Raw genomic sequence first — 27,980 nt, 5'->3', positions numbered from 1 at the left:
TCATATTTCTCAACAAGCCTCTGTGAAGAAGACAAACTTATCCTGAACCTAACTATGCACACACACACACACACACACACACACACACACACACACACACACATTTCTCTTCATTGGCCTTAATAAGGAACAATACAGTATTGATCAGGAAGGAAAGGCTGACATTAACAAAGGATTGACATAGCAAGAAGAATATTTTTTATTATTTTACCGTTCCCTGATTTCCACTGAAACTTCCTCCAAAAGCTGAGGTAGGTTTACCTTGACTGCTATCTTTTATGTACCAGGTTTTTGCCTTATTTGATATTATCAGTCTCCTTCTGGCAGGTTTAAAGATTACCAAGAACTGTTTCCACCTCGCCTTCCAGAGGTGGAACCTCATACACAAACTGCTTCACCCAGGAAGCCCTCGAAGACAACAACAGTTCACCAACAAGTCTCCCAGGTCAGTGAGGAAGAAAGTGAAAACAAGATAGCAGAGACAAGAAAACCACAGTGGTCTAGGCATTGTCTACCATACAAAAGATTTTCACTGTTAGCCTGTTTAATCACCAAAACAACTACTCTTAGAGGGTAGGTTTTTTCTATCCTTATTTTGCAAAGGGGGAATCTGAGGCTCAGAGAAATTGTTGCCCTGGGAATTTGAGGAAGTCCCTCTCTTCTCTGCCTGTCATTAGAAGCAATGGAGTAATAGGTTGGATATGTGGAGAATGAAATGTCAGGTTTTTTTTTTTTACTGCCAAAAGCTAGTTTGGAGGACATGGATTGGCAGTGAGACAAAGTGGTTTGCTGATTCTCTCTGCATCCAAATTAGACTAACTTACACAGATAGCCACTGGCATGAGGAACAACTCGGGGCCCCCCATGCCAGGGTGAGTCTCCTACCGTATGAAAAGGGGCGGACCCGAAAGAAGCGACCTACAGACAAGCAGATCCCAAAGGGCTGAGAACAGAGCGTGTCCACTTCCTTCTTTCAAATTCACCAATTATCTAGCTCATTCTTTCTCCCACAGGAGGAGAAAAAGAAGGAAGAAAGAGGAGTCGGGAATGTTTCTCAGGAAAGTATCCTCATATGGTTTGAAAAAACAAAAATACATGTGTCCTTAAATAATCACTTGCTCAGTGTGTTTTAGAGTTGGTTAATATCAGAAAAATTTGAGCCCAGCTCTACTTGACTTCAGAGATGATACTAAGATATTTCTAAAAATAAAACCTAAACCCATTGATCCAATACTCCAGGGATGAAAGTGTGTTGTTCTCTCCTTTCTCCTCTGTATTTTCTTCATATATGAATCAACTCCATGTCGGGGCACCATGAATTATCACACAGAATATTAGAAAGAATACTGTACCCAGAACCAGGGCGCTTTGTTTTAATTTCAGGCCTTCTGGTTGCTCTTAGATAAGAGAAAAGAAAACCAACACATACTTAATGCCTCCTTTGTGTCAAGCACTGCAGTGGGGTTTCCGTATGTAATCACAAAGCCACACTGCAATCGGAAGGTTTCTATATTACACACAGAGATATTGAGACACAGGTTAAGTAAATTCACCCAAATTACACAATTAGAAGCCAGGCTCCATACTCAAAGTTTCTGACCCCAAATCAGTGCTTTTTGTACTTCCCTGCTGGCTGTCTAAAGCCATGCTTACATTGAGGTCCCTCTCTATAGACTGAGACAACTGAGCTAGTTAATCAACAAGACTCTTTCTGGCTCTAAATGTCAATTTCATGAGGGGCAAATAAACTGGAAATTGGCCACTGGGTACATATTAAGAAACAGATGAAGAAACATAAAATGCATTTGCGTGTGTGTGTATGAGTAGGTGCATGTAATTTTATATATATTTTAATGCTTAGAAATGCTTTTGCTCTTTTTCTTATTTCTTCAACATTTCAAAATCTGTCTGAGCCACTATTCCTTTCTTGTGAATTGCACTTATTTCTGTCCTCTGTTCCTCCCTGTTTTTCTCTCTCACACTTTCCCTCCCAATTGTGGCATCTCAGATCTTCACTGCTGAAAGATTGTGGTAGAAGGAACATGGGCAATGGCCCCAGCTATGCCTGGTTGGAGCCAGAATCTTCCACCCATCAGCTACTTAATCTGGGGCAGGTTTACAAGCTCTCTGCTCTGAGTTTTCTCACTTTTAAATTGGAACTAAAGATTGTTCCTTTAGAGAGGTGTTGTGAGTATGAAATGTAATGAAAGCCAAGTTTTGGTACATAGTACACTCTCAGTGAACAGCAGCTATATTAACGAATGTGTCACATTCCTCTTTCTTTCCCCAGAAGAGGGGCTGGCTGAAAATAACCAGCTTTATCAGGAGCTTTTGCAAGTACCGCAGATTTATGTTGAATCCTAGTAAGCGCCAGGAATTGGAAGACTATCTTCACCTGGAACTGCAACACAGAGAAAGTAAGTCATTTCCCTGTTTACTACCATTCCCTGTTGATATTTTAGCCACCAGGGTTAGCCCAGATAAGAAGCTGCAAAGCTTATTGATTTATGTCATGCCTGTGGCAGCCTAGAGCCTAGCAAAAACCCCAGGGCTTGCAAAGCCAAGCCCAGTAGCTTTCCTTTGCTCAGGGACCCCTAGAGAATGTCTAATCTAATAAGGCACCATGAGATCTCACATTTTACAAAACTATCTCCTTCTGTTGTTTGATTTTGTCTTTAAAAATTATTTTAAAATTTTTCTGCTTATAATTAATAATTAATACACACTTTTAATAAAGAGGTAATAAAAATTACAGGAATATATGGTGTGGAAGTGAAAATCCCTCAAGAGAGAAATTTGTTAATGCTTTGTAAACCTACTTCATGACTATTTTTCTATATATATCTTAATATTTATTTTTTCCCATAAAATTGACACCATATGCTCTATTCATAACTTGCTTTTTTTTTTACTAAATAATGTATCTTGGACATCATTTTATGTCAGTATACATATATCTGCCTTGTTTTTTTGACTGCCATAAAGTGTCCATTGTATGGATTTATTCAACTGCTTTACTCATTAATTCACTCACTCAGCACGTTTTTGGAGAATCTACTACATGGCAGGCACTGGAGATACAGTAGTGTATGTATCAGTAATTCATTCTTTTTTATTACTGGGTAGTATTCCATTGTCCCATATCATAATTTATTTACTAGGGAACCCTTTCATGTTGGAAGTTTGCATTCATTTAGCTGTAATAAAGTCACATTCAAGAAACTTCAATCAGATATACTTAAAAATGTACATTATTTTGCAAAAAAGTCTAACTACTATGTACTTAATAATTTCAAAAAAAATGAAAACTATTTGTTAATTTTTAAATTAACTAATCTTTTAATGACTTTGTTGTGTGTGCTCTTTGTTGGAAAGCATTTGAATATTTGGTTGCAGCATGGAGGTCCGTGGTTTCAGTTGATCCTCTAGATGGGTATCAGCCATTTGTGACCTTCAGGGCATCTTGATTTGAGTTAGGTAGGAGAATGCAGATTTGCAGCAATAAGTGGTTGAAAAATAAGAAAGCATTTTGGGGGCATGCTGCCGAAGGCATTATTCCATATTTCAATTGGATCTTTCTTAGCATCAAACAATTACTTTAAAATTTCATCTTCTCAGAGATCAATCAATTCCATCTGTAGTTCTTTAGGTGCCTTGGTGATGTCAACTAGGTGAGGCCAAAATGCCAATTTGAGTGTGATGTCATGATTCTCCAAGTCAGTGAATTCATTGTATTCTCCGATTACTAGGTCTATAACAGCTGTGTATTCTTCAAATGATTCACATGTATCATATTGATCATCAATGACCTTCACTAACTGGGGAAAATGTTCATCTGAAATTTCCTTTTGAAGAAGTGTTTTGAAAAATGATAGCTATTTTCGAAATGCTTGAATTTTTAGCCACATATCATATATAGACTTAGTTTTACCTCGCAAAGAAATATTCAAGTCGTTTTGATTTGGCATGATATCACTCAGAAATACTACATTCTTATAGAAATCTTCTTTCAATAATTCACGTTGCTGATTCTGTTCTTCATAAAATTCGGCCGGGCGAGGTGGCTCACGCCTGTAATCCTAGCTCTCTGGGAGGCCGAGGAGGGCGGATTGCTCGAGGTCAGGAGTTCGAAACCAGCCTGAGCAAGAGCGAGACCCCGTCTCTACTATAAATAGAAAGAAATTAATTGGCCAACTAATACATATAGAAAAAAATTAGCCGGGCATGGTGGCGCATGCCTGTAGTCTCAGCTACTTGGGAGGCTGAGGCAGAAGGATTGCTTGAGCCAGGAGTTTGAGGTTGCTGTGAGCTAGGCTGACGCCATGGCACTCACTCTAGCCTAGGCAACAAAGTGAGACTCTGTCTCAAAAAAAAAAAATTAATAAATAAATAAAATTTAACTATTTGTCCTCATAGAGATAAAATGTGGCCAACACCTGTCCCTGCAATAGCCAACACAATTTAGAATGACATGGCAAATCCACACTGAATACCTCATCATTCAACTTCAGCATGTTACAAAACTGACAATACCGTGTTGCATTTGCATGAATATAGTTAACAATACTTATAACTTGTGCACTTAAAATAGTAGCTTTAACGCAGATATTTTGTTGATGCAAGAACAATGAAAAGCAATGAGAGCATCTGGATCTGTTAATACTTTTTATTTCAATCTGTGCAATAAATTCTTCATGTTTTCCTGTCATGGAAGGTGCACTGTCTGTACATACACACACTAAATTAACCAAAAACTCAGTCCAACTTCACAACATTTACCTTGAAAGTTGTTGAAGATATCTATTCCCTGTGTTCTGTTGGCAAGAGTGCCCAAAGCAAGTAACACTTCATAGCAAAGGAAATCTTGTTATGACCTGAACAAAGTGTAAAACCTGTGCCAAGTCAGTAGTATCAGTTGATTCATCCAAAGTGAGTGAATAATATATATTTTCCTTTTGAAGTATCGTATGAAGTTGTTCTGTTAAGTTAAAGGCTAATTCATACCGCCTATCAGTTATGGTTTGCCTTGAAAGAGGCAGTTGCTTGTACTTTGAAACATTATTGGAGTCTAAACATCCAACAACTTCAACAATGCATTCTTTCACAATTTCTACATCACTGAATGGCTTCCCTTTTTTCCCAGTACATAAGCTACTTTATAAGTTGCTTCAGTGGCATTCTTTCCAGGTCTTATTGCTGCTTGAAAGAACTGTCTTTGCTTTTGCTTTTCATCTTTTAATTTCTGCATTACAACGTTTAGTGCTTCTCCCTCTAATTTAAAATATTTGTGGTCCTTATGCATGTTAAAAGGCTGATGAGCATTGAATTTCCTTAACATTGATGTTGCAGTATCACAAAGCAAGCAAATCATCTTATCTTTAGCAGAAACAAGGTAATAGTGCAATTCCCAATCCTCAGTAAAAAAAAATCTGTGTTCTTCAGCATTCTCTTGGTCTTCTTTGACATGATGACATAATTCTGTCTGTTAAGCAAAGAGAATTAAAAAACACTGTGTAACTGTGCAACTACTCACAAATTCCACCTCAAACAGAAACACAGTGTACCATTGTCAAAAGCTGATAACCGACTAGCATTCTTGACCCCCATAAACTCTCACCAACCAGCCTCGTGCAGTAGTGGTGCCAGTCAGGCAGGGGAAGTTATTAACAGAACTAAATTATGAGTGTAGCAGCTGTCGATTTAGCCCTTATAGCTTGCTAATGTTCTAATTGTGCTGGTCAATCTGGGAGGATTATTTCATTGAAATTTATTTTATTCTTTGGTATTTTAAATATGTTCGCTTTAAAAACAGAATAAAAAGATGAACAAAAATGTATTAATAAAAATAAAAGCATTTGTCTGGTAAAATTTGGATTCAGTCAAAAGACTGCACTTAAGGACCTTAGAAGGCCACATGTGGCCTTAAGGCCACAGGTTCCCCACACCTGATTTATGCACTCACCAATTGATAGATAATGTGGGTTGTTTCCACTTTGAAGCTATTATGCATAAAGCTTCTATGAATATTAAAGTACAAGTCTTTGTGTGGATGCATGCTACTTCTCTTGGGTAAATACCTAGGAACGGAATTGCTGGGTTATGTGGTAAGTGTATGTTAACTTTATAAGAAATTGACAGGCCGTTTTCCAAAGTGGCTGTACCATTTTTGCATTTTCACCATCACTGTAAAAAAGTTTCAGTTGCTCACCATCCTCACCAACATTTGGTATTACCAGTCTTTTTTATTTTAGCCATTCGAGAGTTCATGTAACTCCATCTCATTATAGTTCAATTTATATTTTAACTAATGACTAACGGTGTTGAGCATCTGTTCATGTGCTTGCTTGCCATCCAATACTATAATTTTTAGTGAAATATCTGTCCAAATCTCCTGCCCATTTTAAAAATTGATTTATTTGTCATCTTGTTATTGAGTTATATGAATTCTTTATATAATCTGGTTACATTCTTTGACGGATACATGTTTTGCCAATATTTTCTCCCAGTTGGTAGCTTGCTTTTTTATTTTCTTAACAGTGTCTTTTGAAGAGGAGAAGTTTTTAGTTTTGGTGAAGTTCATTTTATCAGTTTTTTCTTCTAAGGTTTGTGCACCTTGTGCCTTATTTAAGAATCTTTGCCTAACCCAAGGTTAATAAGATTTTCCCCTGTATTTTCTTCTAGAAGCTTTATAGTCAAATATGAATTGGGTCTATTTATGTGCTCTATATTTCTGTTTCATTGACATGTGTGTCTATCTTTACATTGATACTATCTTGATCACTATAGCATCATAGTAAAGTTTGGAAAGAAGTGGTGTAAGTATTCCAATTTTGTTGTTCTCTCAAATTAATGACATCCTGCACATTCAGATGGGTTGTATTTTCACTTACATTCAGTTCAAAATATTTTCTAATTGTCCTTTTGATATCTTCCTTGACTCATGGGTTATCTAAAAGTATGTTATTTAGTTTTCAAATAAAAACTAAACATGGATTTACCAGATATCTTCCTTTTGTTTCCAATTTAATTCCATTGTAGTTACAGAACATGCTTTATATGAGCTCACTCCCTTTAAATTTATTGACACATTTTATAGCCCAAAATATGGTCTTTCTTTGTAAATCTTCCATGTGCACTTGGAAAACATACATATTCTGCCATTGGAGAGTGTAGTATTCTAAAGTTAGATCATTTTGACTGATAATGTTGTTTGAGTCTACTTGTGCTATTAATTTTTTAGAAAAGGATATTGAAATATCTAATCATAATTGTGGATTTATCTATTTCTCCTTGTAGTTATATCAATTTTTACTTTATATATTTTGAAGCTCTGTTGTGAGGGTCATGAGCATTTAGGAGTGTTATGTTCTCCTATTAATTGACCCATTTATTATTATGAAAAAATCTTCTTTATCTTTGGTAATAGTCCTTCCTCTAAATTTACTTTGATATTAAAATAGTCAATATTATAAAATAAAATAAAATAGTCACTCCATATTTCTTTAGATTAGTTTTACCATGCATATATTTTTCCATTCCTTCATTTATAACCTATTTGTGCCTTACATTTAAAGTGCTTTTCTTATAGCCAGCATGTAGTTGGGTCTTGCTTAAAAAAAAAAAAAAAAAAAAAAACCTGACAACCTAAAGCCTTTTAATAAGGATATTTAGATCATTTACATTTTATGTGATTACTGATATGGTTAGGTTTAAGTCTATCTTACTACTTGTTTTCTATTTACCCTATCTGTACTTACTCTTCTTTTCCTTCTTTTGCTGCCTTTGTTTGGACTGAATATTTTTTACGATTCCATTTTATCTCCTTTGTTGTCTTATTAGCAATTACTCTTTATTTTGTTATTTTATTGGTTGATTTATGGTTCATAGTAAACATCTTTAACTTACCATGTTTCCCCGAAAATAAGACAGGGTCTTATATTAATTTTTTCCTCAAGAAGACACCCTAGGGCTTATTTTCAGGGGATGTGTTATTTTCCCCTCAAAGCCTCAGCTTGCAGCATGCACAGGATGGCCGGGACATTACAAGGGGAGCCAACCTTGTTGGTGGAGCAGCCTGCACCTTTCCGGTCACCTCTGGGATAGTAGCACGGATAGTAGCTGTCATGATGGGGCAGATGAGAAGGGCTGCTCGTCTTCTTTACCGCTCATCGATGAAGTGTGTGGGTTGTGCAGATACGCTGAGTAGCCACGCCCATCACTAGGTCTTATTTTCGGGGTAGGGCTTCTATTGCGCAAATACTTAGAAATCCTGCTAGGGCTTATTGGGTAGGTCTTATTTTCAGGGAAACATGGTAGCACAGTCTACCTTCAAGTGCTGTTGTATCACTTTGCATATACAGGTTGAACATCCCTAATCCAACAATCCAAAATGCTCCAAAATCTAAAACTTTTTGAGCACTGATATGATGCCACAAATTGAAAATTCCACACCAAATCTTATGTGATGGGTTGCAGTCAAAACACATATGCATAACACACAATTTATTCCCAAGGAAAAAATAAAATTACCTCCAGGCTGTGTGTATAAAGGGTATATGAATCATAAATGAATTTCATGCTTAGATTTGAGTCCCATCCCTAAGATATCTCATTGTGTATATGTAGATATTTTAAAAATCCAAAATCCAAAAACACTTCTGATCCCAAGTATTTCAGATAAAGGATATTCAACCTGTAGTATAAGAACCTTAAAATAGTATATTTTCATTTTTCCCCTCATGGCCTATATAATATTATTTCCATACATTTTATTTATACATATATTTTAAATCCCACAACACACTGTTATTATTTTTGTTTAAATATACAATTAATTTTTAGAGAGATTTAAATAACTAAAAAATTTATATATTTTATTTATAGTTACCATTAAGCCACCATTTGTGCTAGTCTTCATTTCTTTGTGTAGATTTGTATTTTCCTCTGATAACATTTTTCTTCTGCCTAAAGGACTTCCTTTAACATTTCTTGTAATGCAATTTGCCAGTGATGAATTATTTCATCTTTTGTGTGTCTAAAAGTATCTTTGCTTTCATCTTTAAAAGATATTTTCATGAGTATAGAAATCTAGATGGACAGATTTTTACCTTTTAATGCTTTAAAGATGTGGGACTATCTGCTTTCTTGCATTGTTTCCAGCAAGAAATCTGATGTGATCTTTATCTTTGTTCCTCTATATGTAATATGTTGTTCTTTCTTTGCTTTTAAGACTTTTTTCTTTATTATTAGTTCTGAAAATTTTGATTACGATATGTTTTGGTGAGGTTTTCTTTATGTTTCTTGTACTTTGAGTTTGTTGAGCTTTTTGGATCTATGTGGTTGTAGTTTTCATCGTATGTATTTTAGGTTATTATTTCTCTAAATACTCTCTGTCACCATTTTATGGACTCCAATTACATGCATTTTGTCCAAATAAAGTTTTCAGACAGTTCACTGATATGCTTCAGTTTTCTCAGATACTTTTTTACTCTGTATGCTTTATTTATGATAGTTTCCATTGTTATGTCAAGTTCACTAATCTTTTCTTTAGACATATCTAATTCACCATTATTCCCTTTCAGTGTATTTTTCATCTTAGTCATTGTAGTTTTCATCTCCAGAAGTTTACTTTCAGTGGGTTTTTAAATATCTCCTATGTCTCTACTTGATTTTTTTAAAATATAGGATACAGTTACAATAACTATTTGAATGTTCTTATCTTCTAACTCTAATATTTATGTCAGTTCTAGGTCAACTACACTGATCAACTATGCTTCTCACTATGGGTCATGTTTCCTTGCTTCTTTCAGTGTATGTAAATCTTTGGTTGCCAGGAATTGTGAATTTTATCTTTTTAGGTATTGGATATTTTTGTATTTCTATAAAATATATCTGGACTTTGTTCTGGGATACAGTTAAGTTACTTGAAAATGGTTTCATTTTTTTCTTTTATTGGATCTTGCTTTTATAACTTGTTAGGTGGATCCAGAGCCATGTTCTCCGTAGGGCTATTCTCCACTACTGAAATAAAACCTTTTTGGGTATTCTACCAAATTCCTCCTGAATTATGAGTTTTTCCAGCTTCTGGTGAAAACAGGCACTATTTGCTGGCTCTGTGTGAGCACCAAAGACTATTCTCTAATGCTTTCAGATGATCTACCCTCCTTCTGGCTTTGGGGAGTTTCCTTACATGCCTGAGCTGGTCTGGACGCTGCTGATACTTGAGAAGCCTCTCTGCTGATTCCCAGAATTGTCTCTCTCCTTTTTGAATTCTGTCCTGTGACTCTAGTCACATTGGACTCTCTGTACTCTCAGCTCCTTCTCTTCAATTCAGAGAGTCCACCACACTTTGTCTGGGTTTTCTCTCCCTGGGCTGTAGACTGGACCCTTTCCCAAGGTGATAAAGTGGGGCAAGAATAGGGCCCACCTCATTTTTTCCCCAAATCTCAGTGATCACTTTCCTTAATCCTCTGATATTCAGTGTCTTAAAAACAATTGTTTCATATATTTTGTCTGATTTTTTTTTATTGTTTTAGGCAGGAGGATACTGGTCAAGTCCCTGATACCCTATCTTGGACAGAAGTGAAAGTCCTTTAAAAAGTTTTATCAGAGTTGTAACAATATCCAATTTGTGTTTTGGAATCATCATCCTAATGTAGAGAATGTACTGCAAGGAAACAAACTTAAGTGGAGGAAGAACAGGCAGGGCTGGAACTAGGGTAAGGCAAGTGAGGCACGTAAGGCACAAAAGCTAAGGAGGCACCAACTCTCAGGGCCATGCAAATGCCAGCTCTGCACTGGTACCCCTTTGAGAGTGAGTGCTGCCTTAAAGTTTATGTCCTAGCACCTCAGTCACCTTACCCTAGTCCTGACCCTGAGAACAGTTATCTGGTTTTTATAGTAAGTCAAGTGAAAGATGATGATGCTTTGGACAACTGTAGATGCAAATAAGGCAAATAATGGGTATACCTGAAATATAGTTAGAAAATAGAATCAACAGATTTAGTGACTAATTGGATGTGGAAAGAGGAAGAAGTCAAATATGACTGGATCTCACTATTAACCCACATCATGGACTTAGCACCCTCTGTTCCTAAAATTCCTAGCCATTATTATATCAATTTCTACTGTTATCCTGATTCTTTCATCCTTCAAACTCAAGTCAAAGAGAGAAACAGAGAGAGATTGAAAGATAGTAGGGCAAGGACCTATGTCTTATTCAGTGTGGTAATCCTAGGGCCTAGCACAAGGTCTGAGATATAACAAGTCATAGATATTTATGGAGTTGTGTAGTTGCCCTCTTAGCCTACATATTATAACATGGTGCCAAAAGGAATCCCACATCAACAATTTCTGAACAGGACTCCAAAATAAAGATTTGCAGGAAGAATGGTAAATTCTAGAGCTTGATTAAATAATTTTCTTAAACTAAGCCAGGCCAATTAACCAGGGTCTACTTATCAGGGCCAGCCCCAAACTCTTCTTTTCTCTGACCTGAATCCCTATGGATAAATTTCTTTGGATATATCCTAGTCAAGAAACTTTCTAAAATAAGTATCTTATTTTTCTGACATACAATCTAAATCTTCCAGAACCTTCTATGATCCTCTTTACTCATTCCTATCTCTTTTCCACTCTGGCTTTCTACCCACAGTTTCTTTAATAAACTTCTTTACTCTTGATGCTTTGGCTTTTTCTTTGTGTGCTTTCCCAGTATACTCCTAAATTACTTCCCCAATAAATATTGAATAAGCATCCTTAGAACCACACACTCCATATTGAGTGTCACATCTGCATATTCAGTTTTCACAGTCTCTGCAGAAACCTTAGGGATTGGCATAACTGCAGTGCGATTATCTTTCCATTAGACAAGTAGCAGGAAAACATCCCCTTCATTGCTCAGTTGATTATTTATTTTTTTTTTCTGTGTTGTCATGCCATCTGAGCAGATGGCTTTTTCAGCAGTCCTCCAAATCTAAGTAAAAGGCTGAGCCCAATAGTAGGGAGTGGACTATTTCAACAGGCCCAAATGGTGGGCCCACAGTTTCCTGTCTTCATTTTTGTTATGCCCAGGTTGAAGGCTACAGCCTTAAGAGTGACTTGATCAAACCGGACTGTAATTCCTTCCTCTTTCTCTCTCAGATTTCTCCACATCGCCATCCAACACACCAGGACGTCCAGTCCCAACCGGCACAAATGTCCGGAATACAGAACAAGAGAATGGAGACGCCAACCTTATAAAGCGCCGCATATATGGCCACAGGGTCATCATCGTTAACTTTGCAGTCAATGATTTATATTTCTTTTCTGAAATGGAGAAGTAAGTTTCCCACCTCTCTTACGTCTCGTGGCTTTTCATTCCGTAGTGCTGCCCAGCAAAGACTGGCTTGTGCTGTAAGAGGCACAGTGATTTCAGGCCTGCCAAGCAGGGGTCTCCTTCTAAAAATTCTACTGAATGCTGCCACTCTATCAATTTCCACCATTCTTTTCTTTGGGTCCTAAAAGCTCTTCAGTATTCTGGAGTTTCCAATGTTGAAATGCACTACTTATTCTCAGGAAGTGGAGCATTTTTTCTCCCTTATTTATAAATATGAAAGAAATCCTCTTATATAGCACTATTGGACCAATAGTTCTTCAGTTAAAGCCAAGAATGATAATAAAAGTTACGTGCATATGATGTTAAACAGGTATTTTTAAGTTAAAATGTATTAATTTATACTCAATTCACTTGTCAGCCTTTTGATATAAAGCCAAAGTCAATCTACAATTAAAGGTCCATATATTTTTCTTATATAAGTTGTACTCAAAGCGCTATCTATTAATTTTTTCTTAATTGTACATAATAGATGTATATATTTTCATGGTACAAGTAATATTTTGATACATTCATATAATGTGTAAATATAAAATCAGAATAATAGGATATCCATCACCTTAAATTTTTTATTTTTCTTTGTGCTAAAAACATATTCTCTTCTAGCTATTTAGAAATATACAGTAGATTATTGTTAACTATAGTCACCTTATTGATCTATCGAACATTAGGTCTTATTTCTTTTTTTTTTTTTTATTCTTTCATAGGATTATCAAGAGGTATTATTTCTTTTATTTAACTGTATATTTTTACCCATTTATCAAACTCTCTTAATCTCCATCTTCCCTCTACCTTTCTTGGACTCTGATAACCACCAATTTACTCTCTATCTTCATAAGATCCACTGTTTTAGCTCCCACACCTGAGTGAGAACATGTGATATTTGTCTTTCTGTGCTTGGCTTATTTCACTTAATACAACAACCTCAAGTTCTATCCATGTTACTGCAAATGACAGTATTTCATTCTTTTTTATAGCTGAATAATATTCCATTGTGTATATATACACATTTTCTTTTTCCATTCATCCACTGATGTGCACTTAGATTGATTCATTTTGAATAGTGCTGCAATAAACATGGGAATGCAGATAGTTCCTCCATATTCTGATTTCCTTTCCTTTGAATGTATACTCAGTATTGGGATTGCTGGATCATATAGTAGTTCTATATTCAGTTTTTTGAAGAACCACCATACTATTTTCCACAGTGGCTGCACTAATTTACATTCCCACCAACAGCGTACAATGATTCCCCTTTCTCCACATCCTCACCAACATTTGTCATTGTCAGTCTTTTAACTGGAGTGAGATGATATCTCCTTGTAGTTTTGATTTGTATTTCTCTTATGATTTATGATCTTCAGAGAGAGAGAGAGAGAATTGAGCATTTTTAACTATACCTGTTGGTTATTTGTATGTCTTCTCTTGAAAAATGTCTATTCAGATGTTTTGCCCATTTTTAAATTGGATTATTTGTTTTTGTGCTATTGAGCTATTTGAGCTCCTTATATATTCTAGTTATTAATCCCTTGCTGGATGGAGAGTCTGCAAATATTTTCTCCCAGTCTATGAGTTGTCTACTCTGTTGATTGTTTCCTTTGCTGTGCAGGTTTTTAGCTTGATGTGATCCCATTTGTCTATTTTTGCTTTTGTTGCCTACATTTTTTATACAAAAATTCTTTTCCCAAACCAGTGTCTGGGAATGTTTCCCCTATGTTTCCTTCTAATAGTTTCATAGTTTCAGGTTTTAGATTTAAGTCTTTAAACCATTTGGATTTGATTTTTGTATATGACGAGAGATAGGGGTCTAGTTTCATTCTTCTGCATATGGATATCTAGTTTTCCCAGCATCATGTATTGATGAGACTGTCCTTTCTCATTGTGTGTTCTTGACACCTGTGTCAAAAATAAGATGACTGTAAACGTATGGAATTATATCAGGTTCTCTATTTTGTTCTCTTGGTCTATTTATCTGTTTTTATGCCAGTGCTATGTTTGTTTGCTTACTATAGCTTTATAGTATATTTCAAAGTCAGGTAGCATGATACCTCCAGATATGTGGTTTTGTTTTTTGGTTTTTGCTCAGGATGGCTTTGGCTATTCTGGGTCTTTTGTGGTTCCATATACATTTTAGAATTGTCTTTCCTATTTATTTGAAGAATGTCATTGGAATTTTGATAGGGCTTGCATTGAATTGATAAATTACTTAGAATAGTATTGACATTTTAACAATTCTTCCAATCCATGAGCATTAAATATCTTTTTATTTTTGTGTGTGTCCTCTTCGATTTCTTTCATTAATATTTTCCTTATGTAAATCCTTCTTTGATTAAATTAATTCCTAGGTATTTTATGTTCTTTGTAGCTATTATAAATGAGATTGCTTTCTTAGTTTGTTTTTTTTTTCAGATTGTTCATCATTGGCATACATAATGCCAATGATTTTTGTATGTTGATTTTGTATCCTGCAACTTTACAGAATTCATTTATAAGTTCTAACAGTTTTTTGGTGAAGTCTTTAGGATTTTCTGAATATAATACCAAGTCACCAATGAACAAGGCTAATTTGACTTCTTCCTTTCCAGTTTGGATGCCCTTTATTTCTCACCTAATTGTTCTGGCCAGGACTTCCAGTGCTACATTGAATAAGAGTGGTGACAGTGAGTCTATTACAGATCTTAGAGGAAAGGCTCTCAATTTTTCCCTGTTCAGTATGATGTTGGCTGTGGTTTTGTCATATATGGCCTTTATTATTTCATGGCCTGGTCCTTCTATACCTGTTTATTGAGCGAGGGTTTTTATTACATGGGGATGTCGAATTTTATTGAATGCCTTTTCAGCATCTATTGATATGATCATATGGTTTTTGTTCTTGGTTCTATTAACGTGATATAACATGTTTATTGATTTGCCTATGTTAAATCATCTTTGCATCCCTGGGATGAATCCCACTTGATCATGGTTAATGTGTTATTGAACTCAGTTTGCTAGTATTTTGTTGAGAATTTTTGCATCTATGTTCATCAGTGATATTGACCCATAGTTTCCTTTTTTTTTTTGTTATGTCTTTATCTGGTTGGTATCAGGGTAATGCTAGCCTGGTAGAATGAGGTTTGAAGTAGTTCCTCCTCCTTAGTTTGATAAAATAGTTTGAGTAGAATTGGTATTAGTTCTTGATTAAATGTTTGTTAGAATTCAGCAGTGAAGCCATCAGGTCCTGGGCTTTTCTTTGATGGGAGACTTTTTGTAATAGTTTTGATCTTGTTATTTGTTATTCTTTTGCTTGGGTTTTATATTTCTTCATGGTTTAATCTTGGTAGGTTGTATGTGTCCAGGAATTTATCTATTTCTTCTAGGTTTTCCAATTTGTTGGAGTATAGTTCATAATAGTCTCCAATTATTCTTTGCATTTCTGTGGTCTCAGTGTTATATCTCCTTTTTTCTTTCTGATTTTATTTATTTGGGTTTTCTCTCTTTTTTCTTAGTTGAGCTAAAGGTTTTTCAATTATTTTTATTGCTTACTTTTTATTGGACACTGAATTTGATACTGGAGATACAAAAACCAACTAAGACATGCTCTCTATTCTTCAATATCTCACAAACTAACGGGGATGGCAGACACAAATAAAAGTTAGAAAGTGTCTCAGGATGATAAGGTACTATAGGAGAATCAGGCACAGGAAGTGCATTTAGACAACTGAAGGTTCTCAGGTATGGTTTCTTGGGAGACAGGTCACCTAAGCTGAATTTTGGAGAGTAAGTAGGGATTAGTCAGTTAATAAAATATGTAAAGGGGAGGCAAGGGGAGCAGAGAGAGATGGCAGTCAGAGTGAACAGCCTCACCTGCTGCTGCTGCAATTCCCACTACCTCACCTCTGCTTCTTCGCTTGCCCTCTACAAACTATTTTTTGAATAGCAACTAGAGTAGCCTATTAAAAATGTAACCCAACCTATATCACTCTCCTGCCTAAAATGTTCCAGTGCCTTCTGATTACCACTGGAGTAAAGTCTAAACCTCCTCCTATTGCCTAAAATGTTCTATATGAGTGGTGCCTACCTGCATCTCAGGGCTTACCTCAGGTCATCACAGAAGAAGAAAGAGCAAGAAATGCCATAGGCCTTGAAGTCAGCAGAGGCGAAAATGCTACAGGGCCAGAATGGGTAAAGAAGCGGAGGGTAGGATAAATGAGGGCATTTGTGGTGAAGAAATGCACCTGAAGTCACACTTAACATGTTATCTGGCATGTGGTAGGTGCTCAGTATTTGCCCGTGGATAAATTATAACTGAATGAATGAAGACACAACCTGGCCCAGAACTGGCCCTGCCTTTTTTAGGCTAGAAAGAAGCCTGGCCCAGGTGCCCTATATAGTCACTGCTTTCATTTTCTCCTTGCTGTTTTCCTGCCTAACACCTCTTTTTTAGATTTAACGAGTTGGTGAGTTCGGCTCACATGCTGCAGGTCAACCGAGCATACAATGAGAATGATGTGGTCCTAATGCGGTCCAAAATGAACATTATTATGAAGCTCTTCCTGCATTCTGACATCCCTCCAAAGCTGAGGGTAAGGGGGACTTCCACTCCACTCTGTCCTTTAGCCAAAAGCATTTCCCACACAGGGACCCTGAAAGCTAATTGTCAGATGACTCCTAAGTACTGGACCAATTAGATGTCCTTTATTTAGCAACCCCATGAAAAGCTTCTCCTTTTTGGAAAGGAAGTGGTCTTAAGGGTCCTGGGGGCCAAGAGAGGTTTTCTGCCTTCCCTGGAGCCTCTGCCAGTAACAGGCTCCCGCTCTGTGGGTAGGTGAATATCACTGAGTCCCAGAAGGACGCCATCCTTATTGCCATCGCAGAGGGCCATCTGGATCGCAACATCTTCCACCCGTCTATCATGGCTATCTTCCCCATTGTCATGTACTTCTGGAAAAGGTAACTATCTCTTATTCGATGAATGTCACATCAGGTTAAAAACACAGCCTTCTAGAGAGTTTTCTCTTTTCCTCTAACCCTTTGTTTCATAGTTTCCAGTTTTGTGTGGGAACTAAGATGGTATTTTCTTATCCACCTCACTACTCTCTATTCCTCACACAGAACACTAAATACTAAATCAGAAAATGGACAGGAGAGTGCCATTTTCTGGGAACCAGAATGCCTGGTTTCCCACCTCACCTCTTCTTGTGCTTGTTTGGAACAAGTATGTGAGGTTTTCTCAGGCCTGGGATTCTCACCTAAGGTCAAAGGCAAACCACAGCCACTTTGGAAGAAATGCTGCCAAGGTTAACACAACTACTTGTGCTTAAGGAGCCTCATGAAGGAAGGAAGCTGAGAGAGTTTTTGCTCTGTTATGCCCAAATTCCCACAATTCCCACTAAGGGGGCACAGTTGCTACATATATCAATGTTCAAGAGGAGCTAGAAGTTCAAAATTCTGTGTCATCTCTCCCAAGGTGAAAGTGGCAAATGTGGCAACTAACTCAAGACTAAAACATGGTGAGGAACCTGCAAAGGCCAAAAAGCAAAAATGAAACAAGCAAAATATCTGCAGATCAAATGCAATCTGTGGCCACTGGTTGGTTCCTAAGCAGTCTTGTCAAGGTTTGAGCTGCGAGACTGGCTTAAGTTCTCCCAGCTGGTTATTTATTCCTACCCTAGCTAGTCTACCATAGCTGCAGCTCACATCCTCCACGGGGTAAATGGCAACACCTTGGATCGTAAGGGCCAGAGGACACTGCAATTTTCTCAGACAAGGTTAATCAGGATACTTAGATTATCATGTGATTCCAGCTCTCAGGGGTTGTTCCCCTCTCCCACAAAAAAAATATCAGATTATTAAGATAGAAGTGTATAAAGGTTGCTTACCAATTGCCAACCTTTATTTTAAAATCCCTAAAATAATAGGTTATTTGATGCAGAATTAAAATAAATACAGAAATCTAAGTTTAAGATAAGCAATTTAGCCCTTAGAACACTAATCATTATCTAGCACTTAATTCTAGTCCTCCTAACCAGGAAGATATAGAAATTCAATGTGAGAATTTCTCTTTAGGAGACTCAGGGAGCTCTGAGATACATACGCTTCTCCTGGCTTAAGTCAGTGTTCAGCTGTTCCTAAACGTGTTTAGAAAGAGTATAGGTACTTTCGGAAAGTTTTGGATCCCTGATTGATCCTCATGCAGTTATTTCTTTACTTGCCTTCCTACGCACTTACAAAGAGATGTAAGTTGTGCAAATTGTGTTCACATATATTATCTCGGGTTACACGAGTCTGAGTTCTCATGAGGAACCAGGGTCTATTCCAGAGAAAAGCCTGTTGGGAAGAGGGTGAGGGGTCAAGGCTGTCAGGAAGGGGCAGGATGGAAAGCAAGGATCCGGACCTGAGAGGGGACCAGCCAGATGCCCTGGCTGCACCAGGTGGGGTTACACAAGGATCTCATAGTCTGATGCCCGGACATCCCCCAGGGGTTAACCCTCCCCCAGGCCCAGGGACAGCAGATTCTTTACAGACTCCATTCAGTGGTTCCAGAAGGACATCCCAACAAACCACCCATGCTGGGCCGTTGCGGGAGCCTCAAAAGAAGAACCTCCGACAGGCGGTACTCCAAGGCCAGGATGATGCTCCCCTCTTCTCTGCTGGACACCCCACACTCTCTGTGAGGGCTGGCCCCCACCCGGTTTCCCCTGTGTTCGTTTTCTAGCCCCCTCCACTGGTGGTTCCCCCCCTGTGACCAGAAGCGTTCTTCTCGTAGGTTTTGTTCCTGGAAGGCAAAGCGCTCTTACTTACAGTACAGGGGCAAGAAGGTCAAGGAGAAAAGAAGTCCTCCCAAGGCTGCGTACAAGTACCCTCATCCGAGTGGAGGTGAGCCCCGCCAGGACCCACTGCCCGTTCTCTAGCAGCTGAGACTTGGGAAGGGAAAGCGAAGGCCCAAAGGTCCAGCTTGGAGACTCCCCAGGGGTCTGGCGCAGAGGACAGCTCATTAACCTGGCCCTCCGCGAAGCAGGTGCACTCGGGGTAAAGTAGGTACCATCTGTGGCTAGCGGTGCCTGCAAGAGGGCAACCCACCCGCTTGCGGCTCCCGCTGCAGCTCCCGGGACACTGGTGCGCATGCCTCTCGCAGTCCGTGCGGTGGGGACACTGGTGCGCATGCCTGTCGCAGTCCGCGCGGTGGGGACACTGGTGCGCATGCCTGTCGCAGTCCGCGCGGTGGGGACACTGGTGCGCATGCCTGTCGCAGTCCGCGCGGTGGGGACACTGGTGCGCATGCCTGTCGCAGTCCGCGCGGTGGGGACACTGGTGCGCATGCCTGTCGCAGTCCGCGCGGTGGGGACACTGGTGCGCATGCCTGTCGCAGTCCGCGCGGTGGGGACACTGCTGCGCATGCCTGTCGCAGTCCGCGCGGTGGGGACACTGCTGCGCATGCCTGTCACAGTCCGCGCGGTGGGGACACTGGTGCACATGCCTGTCGCAGTCCGCGCGGTGGGGACACTGCTGCGCATGCCTGTCGCAATCCGCGCGGTGGGCACCGGGACGCGGACACCCGCTTCACTGCCTGCTTCCACTCGCCCCATAAAACTCCGTTTGAGAAGCGTGTATTTTATAGTGTTAATTGAAAACATAAAAATCTGGGTATACAGTACAGTTTTAATATGATAGATATGTATATTTCTATACATACATAATTTCTATGAAAGCATAAAAAGACTTAGAAATAAAGATTAAAATAATAGGGTTATCTCTGTAGTATAAATAGGAGGGATTTATATATTTATTATTTATATATCACATAATTAATATAAAAATTAAATATGTGCATGTATGTGTATACACATTTATAGAAATATATATAAAAACACACAGTCATGGAGCACCTAATGGTGTTTTTTGGTCAATGACGAACCACATGTATGATGGTGGTCCCATAAATTATAATATTGTATTTTTAGTGGTAGCCAAAGAGTGCCCAGCTTTTGAGCTCCAAGGAAATAAATCCCCCAGTTTTTTCTGATGTCAAAATGAGGAAGAGAGACGCAGGATGCCGTGAATTAAGGGATCAGGACTCCAGGCCTGGAGAGTCAGCAACTGTGAGCTGAGGAACCTCGAGCATGTTGCTTCCCTCTCTCAGCCTCAGACCGCTAATCTTATGTCTGAGTCAATTTTGTGCTGCTATGACAGAATACCTGAGACTGGGTAATTTATAAGACAAGTTTATTGGGCTCGTGGGTCTATAGACTGGGAAGTCCAAAAGCATGGTGACAGCATCCGGTGATGGCCCTCGTGCTGTGTCATCCCTGGTGAAAGGTGGAAGGGCAAGAAGAGTGCAAACAAGAGAATGAGAGAGGGCCAAACTTGCTTCTATAACAATACACTCTCAAAATAACAAACCCACTCCTGTGACAATGACATTAATCAATTCATGAAACCAGAGCCCTCATGGCCTTATCATCTCATGATGGCCCCATTTCTTAATACCATCTCATTGGCAATTAAATTTCAACATGAGTTTTGTAGGGGACGTTCAAACCATAGTACCTCAGATACAAAGGTTTGGATTTAGGTAACATCCTATAATCTACGGCATGTTACACAAGAACTTTCTGGCTCACTTAGAAAGATTTCATAAGCCTGTAATCCTAGCTCTCTGAGAGGCCGAGGTGGGAGGATCACTTGAGGTCAGGAGTTCAAAACCAGCCTGAGCAAGAGGGAGACCCTGTCTCTACTAAAAATTGAAGCAAATTAATTGGCCAACAACAAAAAAACAAACAAACAAAAAGACTTCATCAAGAGTTGCCACAAGGGTTTTTAATGCTCTCCTTCTTCTTTCCCTAGGAGACCAGGTCATCTTAAGGTTCACCTTGCTCAGAGGTGTTGAGTGGTTGTGGCCTCAACATCGGGAAGGAGGGACAAGTACAGCCGCAAATTGTGAGTTGGAGTTGGATCTCCATTGATAGCAAAAGGCCACTACTCTATTACGAGGTGACTCTAAGGCCAGCTTGGCGAATCTCCTTATTGACCGTGAGTAGGTTGAGACCCCTGAAATGTGAAGTGACTTGCTCAAGATCACACAGCTTGTGAGTGACAGAGTGGGGATAAAAAGTGGGTCTCCTGACCTTTTTCCAGAGCTCTGTGTGCAGCTTTCATCTGAATAATTATATCTTCTTGATTCTTTTATAGCCCCTGGAAGGCAGATGGCTTAAGCTTCTTCCATATCTCTGCTGACTCCCCTGTCCATTTCCAGGCATGATGTGTGATTTTTATTAAGAGACCACCATAATGTCCCAGTTGTTACTCCGTACCCCCCCACCACCACCACGGAGACCACTGCTGGCTTGAACAGTACCATCCCATACCTCTTGCTTCCTGGAGGCTCCTGCCACTGAGCTCATCCCTGTAACAAACCCTGTGGTTCTAGAAGCCCATAGTGAGGCCATATTATATTCTTTTTCTTTGCCATTTTCAGCCTTGAAAAGTCAACCCCACTCCCTAGCACTAACCTTGCCTTTGCTTCCAATGTTCTCTCCAAACAAACCTTTCCTTTCGACCCCACTTGTCAGCTTCTACTTGGGGAAGATGTTGGGAATACTCTTTTTCTGCTTCTCATAGGCATGAAACACCACCTTGACTGACCTATCCCTTTAGATATGTTGCCTTGGTACCTAATGGGGGAGGCCATTATGGAACACTGCCCATGATCCATAGGGTCCAAACAGTCCTAAAGTCTGTGATTCTAGTGTTCATCTGGCCTAGTCTCCTTATTTTACTTCCTTTGCTTTGTGTGGTTGACATCATGGCCTTTGCATCCAGACGCTATGTCTCCTGGGACAAAAAATAACTGCAGCATACAAACCAGGTCTCCCAAACATCCCTGGGGCATCCCTGCTTTCCCTTTCCCAACCCCTTCCTTTGAGGTGAGCCTGGAAGCCCTCCTGGGATGGTCCTCCCCAGGCTGAAGGTCCTCCAGTGACTCTCTGTATCATGAGTTCTGACACAGTTTTCCTCTGTATATTTGTCTTTAGCTTCATCAACCAACCTTACCCAGCCAAGACTTGTGCTTTCTAACATGCAGCTGTATCCTGTCCAGGGGTAGGCATGAGCCAGAAATCCTCATCTTCGGTTCAGAGCTGCTATGTCCAAGCGCACCATGGGAGATGGGATGAACTTCCCAGGACCTAGCCACACATCCTGACTCTCCTCGGCATGTAGAACCAGGAAATGGAGCTTGCTGGCTCTAGAGGGGCCTGCAGCTGGGGCAGCGAGGGAGGGGTTTCTCTATGAAGGTCTTTGCTCACCCCCAACTTTTAGGAAGGCACTTTTAGGAAGTTGAAGTCCCTGACCCACCTTCAAGCAGAATGCTATTGCTGGTGGAAGAGTGTCTCAGACTATTTTTTAATACCAGCTTCCCAAATATGCTAGCCCTTCAGAGTAAGGGGTGCAAGGCGAGAAAGAAAAAGGAGCTGTTCTTCTGCTTGGCAGGATGTTGGCAATAAGAACAGAAAGAATGTGAGCCTGTTAAAATCTGATTTAGCCGAACTCACTTCTGCACAAGCATCAGAGTAAGACTGATGCTAAGGTAGGAGAATCCCCAGGAGTCATGGAAACTGCAGCGGAGGAGTGTCAAAGAGTTGTTTGAAGGCCAAGGTTACAGATAGCAGCCTCTGAGAATGGCAGGCCTGGTTTCCCCGCCAGCCATCTCACCTTCTCAGATCTGCTTGCAGACCTGTCCTTCCAACAGAGATCTGGAGCCGCCCACGTGTCATTTGCCAGTGCCAGTGCCTAAAACACGAACCAGGTTCTCTGAACTCTTTACACTGGAAAGGCAATGCTTGGCTTCCGAGGCTACAAGCTCCTGGGGAAGAGAGTGAGACTAAGAATGTGAGGAGCCCTATCATGAAGGCAAAAGGTTTCAGTCTGGGCTGTTGCCACCCCTAAAGGAAATGACAGCCACAAACCAGCAGAGAGTACAGCTTTAGAGACCTCATCGCCATTGTGATAACTGGTGTTCTCTCTCCTTTCAGGCACAAAGGAGTACCCACCATCAAAAAGGAGAGGAAGTAATCAAGTCAGGCCCCCAACAGAAGCAAATCATCTCTCCGAGGCCTCCTGACACTGACAGAACCTTTTCTGGTAAGAAATGAAACCCACAGCTGGCACCATCTGCCCCTGGAATGATCAGGAAGGGGATGGGGCGGAAGCCCACATAAGGCAGGAGCAGACTGCGATGGGTAAGACTCGGGCAGGGCACGGAAGGAAGCACTTCTGCCCTCCCTGAGCCTGGGGTCCCATGGGAGATGGTCTTTCCGCAGGGGTGGGGTCAGGAGACCTGGGCTCTAGGTCCCACTCTGCGGCTGTGTGGCCTTGTGCAAACCCCAGCTCGGGTTGTTGGAGACTCCCATGACAAATGGGTGTAGATGTTTGAACACTCCAGGGAGCAAGGCGCTGTTGTCATCAGCAGTGACCAACGGGTCTTTTCATGCTCGGATCTGCCATTTGGACAATGACTCCCACCCATTGTCTTAGTTTGTCCTCAAAAGAACCCTGTGAACAGTCATGTCGGAAATCATTTATTTTTAATAAATGATGAGGAGACTGACACACAGAGAAGGTAAATGACTTTTTAAAGATTTCTAGGTAGTAAATGACAGACTCTGGACTAGAACACACCACTTCTTATACTTTGTCCTGTTCCTGTTCTGTAGTAACCATCTATGCAACTTTTTGTTTTTGAGACAGAGTCTCGCTCTGTTGCCATCATAGCGCTGTGGTGTGATCGTAGCTCACAGCAACCTCAAACTCCTGGGCTCAAGTGATCCTCCTGCCCCCGCCTCCCAAGTAGGTAGGACTAGAGGCATATGCCATGACACCCATCTAATTTTTTCTATTTTTAGTAGAGATGAGGCCGTGCTCTTGCTCAGGCTGATCTGGAACTCCTGACCTCAATCAATCCTCCCACCTTGGCCTCCCAGAGTGCTAGGATTTGAGGCATGAGCCACCACATTGGCCCATTTATTCATCTCTTTATGCATGAAAGAAATCTAGGAAAGAACTTCCCTAGAGTTCTGTTCATTTGCCAATTAGTAGATAAAGAAATTCTTTGTAGAATTTTTGACCTGAAGGCTTAAACCATTGTCATCATTTTAAGTGACTAGGCCCATTTACTGTCCTTTGAAAAAAATCAGGAGTAAAATAACAGTAAGAATGTCCTCAGTGAGCCCTCCAACATGGAGGACATGTTGGCTCATCATCTCTCAGGGTTACAGAGCAAGGAAGGACTAGAAAGCTTATGGGAGAATCCTTTCAAATTTCTGGCCAAAGTTCCCTGCTATGCTGATATCCTTTACTTCCCAGACTTTTCACAAGGAAGGCAAAGGTTGTAATGTCGGAACAGGGCTCCTGAACAGCGGGGACTGCAGGAGATCCAGGGGGCTGTGGGCAGACATAGCACTAGAGGAGGTCTGAGGAAGGAGCTATGGAGAGCCCCGTGGCCCCCCGGGAGAGGCCCAGAAAGGGAAGCGATCAGCGTATGTAAGGTCCTCCCCTAACAGGGCTAGGGCTTCAGAATGGGACTCCAATTAATAGATGGAAGGGTGGACATGAAACCAAATCCCAGTTCCTAAAAATCAGGCACAGGACTAAAGCGAGATCCCAGGAAAATAATGAAGAAGAGCCCAATTACTGGAATGGAGGTCCCAGGAAAGAGCTTGATGAGAAAGGGACAGGGCAAGAGCCCCATGCAAGCAACCGCAGAGGCTGGAGGGCCCGCAGCAGGGTGATCCCTGAGGAGCAGTGAAACACTGATGCAGAGTCGCATGCGGAAATGCCCTGGCGCTGGAGTGGGCGTGGCTGAACCCACGGCTGGCAGCAGTCGGGCCCTACTTAAGGAAAGAAAGAGTCTAACTGACTCATTTGCCACTGAGACCTTTGCCCCATCTTCTTACTTCTTAATTGTCTCTCTCTTCACATGCACCCATGGGTGCACTGATGTGCTGGGGTGCAAGCATGCACAAATGTGTTATTTAAAAGGCCTCATGACACTTACTAGGACCATCCTGAATTAGAAAAAAAAATCTGAACTTTTATTGAGTCTTGTTGATTGTATTTTCTGATTTCTCTCTCCCTTAGGAGACCCCAGATCTAACATGTTCCAATGCCAGCTTTAAGCTAGTGTCACAAAGTCAGTCACCTATGGAACACAGGCAGGTTATATAAATGAGTAAAGCAGCCCATGAAAGACAACAGGAACGGGTGGAGATCGTGGTGAATTGGAGAACATGTCTCAAAGGGGTGACAGTCTCAAAGTGACAGTCAGCTCCAGCCAGCCAACCCAGTGTTGTCAGAGAATCTACTTAGGAAAAAAAACAGGAGAAGGAGGGAAAAGAGGGAGGGAAAGAAGGAAGGAAGAAAGGAACAAAGGAAAGAAAGAAAAAGAATGAGAAATTTAAATTTTTTCTAACACTACAGGTCAAACAAATCTTAGCTGGGGGCAAGGTTGGCTTACAACCCCCAAAATTGCAATCTTTTCTTTAATTTTTTCCTTTCCCCTGAAATTAGATTTGGGTACTACGTCTAGCTTGGACAGAAAATATGGGAGGGGAGGAAGAGGAGTCCCCAAAATAGATCCATAAGGGGTGCTGACATCTAAGGAAAAGGCCAAGAAAATCCAGGCAAGGAAACTGGCCTACTTTAGCCCCTACTTTAGCATATAGCTTTCTATTGCTACCTAACAAGTGACCAGAAACTTAGAGGCTTAAAAGAACACAAAATTATTATTTCACACTTCTGGAGGTCAGAAGTCAGACCTGGATGTCACTGGGCTGATACCAAGGTGTCAGGAGGGCTGCGTTCCCTCCTGGAGGCTGCAGGAGCGGATCGTTTCCTTGCTCGTTCAGAGTTCGGTCCTTGCAGTTGTAGGACTGAGGTCCCCTGTCCTCCTGGCTGTCAGCTGACGGCCACTCCCACCTGCTGGAGGCCACCTGAGTTCCTTGGCTCAGGACCTCCTCAGCCAGCAATGCTGGGCGAGTCCCTCTCATCCTTCCGTTTCCTCCCACCTCTTCTTCATCATCCTCTGCCTCCTAGTGCTCCTCGTAAGGGCCCACCCAGATAATCCAGAATAATGTTTCTGTTTTAAAGTCCTTAACCTTAATTTCACGCGGCAGATTTCTTTTGCCGTGTAAGTAACGTGGTCACAGGTTCTAGGGATGAGAGTGTGGACATCCCTGGGTGGCCAGCACGACTTCTGCCTACCCCAGTCCTTAGACCAACTTGCGTAGCAAAGGATGTGTAAACTCGGAATCTGGGCTCTGATGGATTTCCTGCCTCCTAGAACCTTGGGAATACCACTTTCTTCTTGCTCTTGTCACATTTCTGACCATCCCTTCTCAGTCTTCTTAACTCTTCCCCTGGCTTTTCCTTAAATGTCCGTGCTCCCCAGGGCCCACTATTGCACGCACTTCTTACCCTACCCTGTCCCCTTGGGATGACACCCAGCTTCTCCTCTGATACAGTCTGCATTTCCTATTGGGACGCAGCCATTTAACGTGTCCCACGCCAGCTCCGGCTCCTGTGTTCCCTTTCTGTGATCAACCTCGCCTTCCAAGCTGGAAAACTGAGAGTCATCCTGCACTCATTCAACATTCCAGCTGCAGAAGCAGGAAGTCCTGCCCATCCTGCCTTGGAAGTGTCGCTCGCATCCAGGCTCTCCTGTCTGTCCCCACTGGCACTGCCTTCCCCACGCCTGGTCCTCTGTCACCAGATCTGTGAAGCCACCTCTTCTTCCTGATCTCCCCACACAGACCCGGCACACACTGCTTTATCCCACACACTCAGATCAGATCTGACCGGTTCCCTTCCTCAGTGTGAAAACCCTTATTCCTTTTCTTTGCCTGAAAAAGCCTCAATTCCTCAGTGGAATATACAAGGCCGCTGGCAATTTGTCCTCAGCCCAGGTTTCCAGGTTCAGGTCTTTCTCTGTCCCATGCATTCCATCCTTCAGCAACATGATGGTCTGCAGTGCCCTGCCCGCTCCCCTCCACCTGGCGACATCGATATCATCATGCCTCCTGCTCTTCTCCTCTCTCCTCTCGCCCTCTCCTCTTTGCTTCTGAGAACTGCTTCTCCCCTCCTGGAGGCCCTGGTTCACGTATGTGCCTCACCTACTAGGCTATCTGCATTGGCAGGGAAGAGACCAAGTCCTATTTTTCATCATACCTAGCGCAGCGACATGCAGGTGATGTTGCCCTGTAAATGCGTACCGAATGCACGAATAAGTGAACTGTGTAGCAGAGAAAACAGCATGTGAAGTTTATGCCTCTGCTGACCTTATGTTCAATTCGAGTAGACGGTGCTATCACCGGAAAATCAATTCAGCAATCAGCTAAAATTGTGATTACCACAGTAAAGAAGAAATATCAAATGTTCTTTTCTTTAGGAAATTTTTGCGTAGTCCAATAAATCCTCGACGCTTCAAGAACTTTTTATTTTCTAGGAATCTCATACAACCCGCTCAGACCAGAGTGACAGAAAGAGGCGGAGGAAGGGACAAAGAGCGAGAGACTGAGATCTGCCTCCGCCGGCAGAAGAGCCTGTTCAGACACGTGTCAGAGAGTGACGCGCAGTC

General features: G+C 40.9%; 1 protein-coding gene across 1 annotated transcript in view; it reads left to right on the top strand.

Annotated features, from left to right (window-relative positions):
• The window catches only part of RGSL1 (regulator of G protein signaling like 1), a 64,906-nt gene extending 41,484 nt beyond the window's left edge, over window positions 1-23,422 (top strand). Inside the window, exons 14-22 of the mRNA XM_075996997.1 lie at window positions 328-445; window positions 2,291-2,417; window positions 12,142-12,319; window positions 16,797-16,935; window positions 17,178-17,302; window positions 19,119-19,228; window positions 21,197-21,289; window positions 22,384-22,450; window positions 23,383-23,422. Of these exons, the coding sequence (XP_075853112.1) occupies window positions 328-445; window positions 2,291-2,417; window positions 12,142-12,319; window positions 16,797-16,935; window positions 17,178-17,302; window positions 19,119-19,228; window positions 21,197-21,289; window positions 22,384-22,450; window positions 23,383-23,422 (997 nt within the window). The remainder of the gene's footprint in view (window positions 1-327; window positions 446-2,290; window positions 2,418-12,141; window positions 12,320-16,796; window positions 16,936-17,177; window positions 17,303-19,118; window positions 19,229-21,196; window positions 21,290-22,383; window positions 22,451-23,382) is intronic.
• Window positions 23,423-27,980: the final 4,558 nt, after the last annotated feature.

The sequence above is a fragment of the Microcebus murinus genome, chromosome 23 (genome assembly GCF_040939455.1).
Source record: "Microcebus murinus isolate Inina chromosome 23, M.murinus_Inina_mat1.0, whole genome shotgun sequence".
Lineage (NCBI taxonomy): Eukaryota > Metazoa > Chordata > Mammalia > Primates > Cheirogaleidae > Microcebus > Microcebus murinus.
This window is presented reverse-complemented; position numbering and strand designations above follow the sequence as displayed.